Source organism: Chanos chanos, chromosome 14 (genome assembly GCF_902362185.1).
Source record: "Chanos chanos chromosome 14, fChaCha1.1, whole genome shotgun sequence".
In the NCBI taxonomy this organism is placed as follows: domain Eukaryota; kingdom Metazoa; phylum Chordata; class Actinopteri; order Gonorynchiformes; family Chanidae; genus Chanos; species Chanos chanos.
Window position 1 is genome coordinate 3033844 of NC_044508.1, and position 5214 is coordinate 3039057.

A 5214-nucleotide genomic window follows, 5' to 3' on the forward strand; every position below is an offset into this window, starting at 1 on the left:
ATAAAAGTTTGTTACTGGGGACAGCCATTTGACGTTTCGGTCTGCAGACACATAGAGAGTGGTCCAGACTGATATTTTCAGATGTATTTCACAATCGATGAGATCTATCGGCTCCTTTCACACTGTCTGCCCCAAAATTTCAACGAAGCGACGGTCGACCGTTAACTTTGCATCACACTTTGTGCTTTTTAGTGCCTTTGGAGCGAGAAAGACGTGCGGCATCAAACCCTGGCAGTTCTAAGCGAAAAAGGCTTTACCTTACGACCCTTAACGTTAACGGCTAGTTTTTCTTTCTTTCATCCCCTTATCGGAAACGTAGCCCAATTTAAACAAAGTACGGTAGCATTGGTATATGCAGTGTCTGAATACCTCTTGATTAAGATTGTAAAAATAAATAAGTTTACAGTTTAGTATATGCGAGTAACGTAATGCTAGCCTTACTATTTTTTTTTGTTGGTTATCGCTTTGTAGTTCCAACACTGTGGTGCAATGGATTTGCTGTCAACTGTTGAAAGTTTTATTCATTTGGCCTCGCCCCTTCCCCTCCTCTTGCATGCGTTTCTAGTCCTATTTTATTACTATATATGTCAAAGGAAAGTATTTGTTGTACTACTGAGGATGGAATAAATAAAATGCACATTATCTGTTGGCCTTCTCGTTGTCTGTACACGCATGTATTAGTGTTTTGATGCTGGTCCCTCGTTTCTATCTCAGAAACAAACGGCAGCCGATAGAAGCCTACGTGGAGTAGACACAGAGTCTGTATCTTGGATTTAATGCCCCCGCTCCCCAGATAAGTTTTGATAATAAGAAATAGCAGATTTACTAGACAACACCACCTCATTTCAACGTGAGCACCGCACAATTCAAAAGGAATACAGCGAAATGTAAACGTTTGATTTATATTTTCAAAGCTCAGTGCTGTGAATGTAAAATGTGAAGAGAAATTCTCAAACACCACTAGTGCATGTTTCAGTACAAGACACGTTTTACAAATCGCCATTATTTTCCTTCCAGAAGCACAAGCTACAAAACACACAAAGAAAGCAATCTACCTCTGTGTGGCTGCTTTCTCAGAGTTTGGTTGAAAAAATAAAAAAAAGAAAGAAAATTAAAGAAATCTTTCAAAAAAACCCCCTGATCTTTCACACTCTTACAATTCTACAAACGTTGTTCAAGCAAATGTAAACCAGCTCTATCAATCAATATTTCCCCAGTTTCTGATCAACTCTCAAAATACAACTTTACAATCTCCCAGCATGTTTTTTATAAAAAAAATTTTGCACTTGGTTCATTTTCCTCTTGCCCTGCATACACCTGACAAAAATGGCACAGAAATATTCATATCACATTAAAAAAAAAAAGAAAAAAAAAAAAAAGTCCAATATTTTAATTTACTCGTTCATCACAACGATACTGACACATCTCGGTCGGGACACTTGAGGAGACTGGAGAGAATACCATCTGACAGAGTTGCCGTTTGTGGGGCGTCAGGTTCGGGTGAGTTTGTCGGGGGGCATGAAACCCGAGTCACCGAGGGCCCGTAACGCCACTCTGCCGCTAGGTCGTATGGTCAACCACGTGATGCTGCCGTTGTTAAGGCCCAAACGGAGCCAGCCTTCTGGAGGAAACTGCAGAGCCCTGCAACGCACGGAACCGACCAATCAGATTTGGGCACAGTCTGCACGCCTTACCTTGATCAACCTGAAAGCCTTTCCCCGGTTCCTCCTGCTCCGGTGGAAAACTGCCAGAACTACCACAGCACAGACTGGACTTATAGCAGATATCTTTAAAGAGACACCAGTGATTATTCAAGTCGGTTTGGCATCTGTCTGTCTAACTCAGGTTTACAGAAACATACTGGTATAGAGAGTGGCTTACAGAATGTCGTGATGAAAACAGGGAAGTAATCAGTGGAAAATGATTGCCAAACTTTCACTAGAACTTTTAAGAAAGAAACGTCTAGCTACAGCTTCAGTTTACTGAAACAATTCATGAAATGGCAGCAAACAGAGGACAAACAAGAGACACGTTGGGTGATTTAAGCCAGTGTTTACCTGTACTAGTCCTGGGTGCCAACAGGGCTGTGTATTTTAGACCTCTCGCTCACCTTTTCACACCTGATTCAACTCACCAGCCACCTTATCAAGCCTTTGATTACCTGACCGCAGGTGTGCCAAAGGTAGAGAACTAGAGAACTAGAATGTGCAGATCTCTGTTGGTCTCTTGAGAACAGTACTGGGAAATACAAATGTCAGCCAATATCAACCCAGCTTAATTTGCATATGCCTAAACGCCATATGCTGATTGGTCCAAATCTTAAGGGGCGCTGGTCAGGCGGGGCAGAAATGTTCTACACTGTTGTCTCGGTAAACATTCCCAGCCTTACCCAGGCAACACACAAACCTGCACACGAAATAGCGGATGACGTTTGCATGACAGACGATGATCTCGTAGCTGTCCTCTTTCTGTTTGACGTCGGCGCGGTGGATGTAGCGACGGAATGCGGCCTCGATACGGGCGCCGTCTTCGTGGTACTGCTGAGATCGGCAAAAAGAGGTTTCAAAGGGAGACGAGACTAGGGTGAGGATGAGGAGGCCTGGCCCTTCCTCACGCACAGGAATACATGGCACTGAATGATGTATTCTCCGAGTGTCTTCGGAACTCAAAGGACACTCGCCGATGAAAGCTCCCAAAAAAAAGGCACTGACAGACCATGCTACTAGCTGACACTCACTTCATGAAAATGAAGGTCTGACTTGTAGTTAACAGGACAAAACTATGAGTGTAAAACCAGAGCTGAAATCTTAATACTGAAGGTGTTGGACTCACCACCGCCTCTGGTTTGTAGTGGCTGACAGGAGGGATGGGTTCAATAGGCGCTCCCTCTCTCAGCAAATCACAGCTCATGAGTTCCACACCTAGACCAGAAAAGGACGGGTCAGATTCCTGTGCCGCTAAAGCACCGCGTGTGTACGTAAAAAAAAAAAAAAAAAAAAAAAATTTACAGCTGTCCATCCGGCATCCTGTGTGTGTTCATAAAGTTCTGTGGAAATGCGGAAAAAAAAGAGGCAAAGAGAAGAGACTGTGACTGGCACCAATGAAAACTTGTGGTTCCCACCTGGAAGGTGTTTGCTGATGATGTGGGCGGTCTCAGTGGCCCGTGCCATGCTGGAGTGGATCAGAACATCGTACTTTAAGCCCAGTGCTGCCAACCTCTGGCCTGTTAACTCTGCCTGCTCCCGGCCTGTCATTAACGACCCAATGACACACAAACAGGCAAGCATTCAGAATCAGTCAAACTTCACTTCAGTGCATGCCAGACTGCACCAACAAGAACTATTTTCAAAAGGCCTTAGTTCCCATAGACTGCAGTATGCTAGCATGTGATTTAAGACAGAAACGTCCAGGCCAGCTCTAGAAGGTCCAGCTTACCAGCTGATTTCTAAGGTTAACCTTCAAAATCTGATTTCATGCAAAACCAACCCCATCTATCTATCTCTCTATCTTACCTAATGGGGTGAGGATTCTCTCCTTGTCTCCATTGCCGTTCAAGTTGTACTGGGAGTGTCGGATGAGAAATATGTGGCGTGTGGCTTTGGGTTTGTTATTCTCCACCTCAGTGTTGGCTTCATCTCCTGCACTCTCTTTCCTTCTTGAGTTCACCATGAGGGATGGGTCCCGTCTGTCAAATAAACCGAAGATGTGACATTTCATTGTTTAGGTCTTTTTTTCTATTGTGCAACAATGCAACCTCGGGATCGCTACAGTCCCGTTATCTGATTCGTTGTTAATAACATTTACAACTTACCATCTTGCAAACATTGCTTTTTTTTTTTATCCCTACTTAGGCACTAATTTTACGGCTATGTTCCACCGTTCTGACTGATTTACAACCTCCTACATCTATGAAATGGAGTAAGACGTGGCTACGCAGTCTCTCCTTGTCACCAGGTCAAATATAGTGTTCGACTCCTCCCATTATCAATGAATGACAGTGTCTATCTTGACGCTACCGGAAGATCAGTTATCTTAACAAGTAGCTCGTTTACATTCCAACCGGCACACCAATCTGACCTGACAATTAGATAATTTCAGTTTGTGTGTCAGCAAACTCTCCTAAGTGCGTACGGGACAAACCTCTCTCAATAAGCAGCCTCCAAAAACTGCTTGGGAAACCTAGCTACCCGATATGCGTACACGACCTCATGGGCAGCTAGCCTAATCATCCAAAACACTGATTAATCGTATCTAATGAATTAGCTACTTTGTTGGAGTTCGAGGATGTTATCCACGGTCATTCAGAGATGAAAAGTTTTAGCCTCGGGATAATTTCTGTCTAATCCCCTTTCTGGTCTCTAATCATTAAGATGAGCTACCTATATGGACAAAGCGCACGAACCGGATGTTGAGAGCTTAAGCTCCAAAAGAATTTCAAATTTGGTTCATACTTGTCCCAGTTGCTGTCCCATCCATTTCCACTCGGTGATACAGTGTGATTTCCCGAGACCCAAGTTGTAGGCTGGGCGGCTTGGAGAACGGCCAGTCCACCTTTGTACTGACGCTGACCCTGCTGGTCTCCGAAATAACCATGCGACTGCGCTGCTGCCGCACCATAAACAAACACTGCTGATCCACCGGCAAACCCACACACAATTTTGAATGCTCTTCTGTAAGACATTGTGATTAGATTTCTTGAAAAAAGAAAACAAGGAGCAGCCTTGGTGTCTGGCAGATCTTACAAATGACGCAAAAGCTATCTGGAGTGGTCACCCAATATCCGTCTTCTCTCAAATGACAAGACCCACAAGATCGATTTTAGCCGTATTAAAGAATGTTCATGGCTGACCTCCACAAAGCTCATGAAACCAAATTGCTAGACTTGTGTCTGGATTAAGATAGCATAATCCAACACTTCAAATGTTAGCTGACTAAAATGAAAGTTTAGACACCAAAGCAACAGGACAAGGTGTGTGAAAACTTCGCCTGTAAGAATTTTTGAAAATGGCTGACGGGAGGATTTTTTTTTTCAAAATATAAGTCCATTGAGCAAACAAGACCTGACGAGATAAAATACAAAACCAACAGCTGGGAAAGACGTTACTGGCTGTGCTTCCCGTACTGTTCTCCGGATTCTTACCGGAAAAAAACAAAGTATAACATAATAGTACAGTGACTCTATTTAGTGATGTGGAAATCACTCGTGCAAATGAT

The 5214-nt window shown here is 43.5% G+C and overlaps 1 protein-coding gene across 2 annotated transcripts; it reads right to left on the minus strand.

Moving 5' to 3' along the window:
* Nucleotides 1-1408: 1408 nt before the first annotated feature.
* pgam5 (PGAM family member 5, serine/threonine protein phosphatase, mitochondrial) lies at nt 1409-4847 on the minus strand. 2 transcript variants are annotated; one of them, XM_030791530.1, is made up of 6 exons: nt 4452-4847; nt 3513-3685; nt 3122-3247; nt 2833-2921; nt 2407-2537; nt 1409-1641 (listed from the first exon to the last, which is right to left on the minus strand). In XM_030791530.1, the coding sequence occupies exons 1-6, from the start codon at nt 4679-4681 to the stop codon at nt 1491-1493; spliced, it is 900 nt and encodes a 299-aa protein (XP_030647390.1). In that variant the 5' UTR covers nt 4682-4847; the 3' UTR covers nt 1409-1490. The 2 variants fall into 2 exon arrangements, with proteins under 2 accessions (XP_030647390.1, XP_030647389.1); XM_030791529.1 differs by having other exon boundaries at nt 2407-2540.
* Nucleotides 4848-5214: the final 367 nt, after the last annotated feature.

Coding starts and splice junctions, on each gene's coding strand:
- pgam5 (XM_030791529.1), bottom strand. CDS start 4,681: ATGTCTTACAGAAGAGCATTCAAAATTGTGTGTGGGTTTGCCGGTGGA. Junction 3,248..3,512: donor GAGAATCCTCACCCCATTAG/GTAAGATAGAGA, acceptor CGTTAATGACAG/GCCGGGAGCAGGCAGAGTTA. Junction 2,541..2,832: donor ACTACAAACCAGAGGCGGTG/GTGAGTCCAACA, acceptor TGCCGATCTCAG/CAGTACCACGAAGACGGCGC.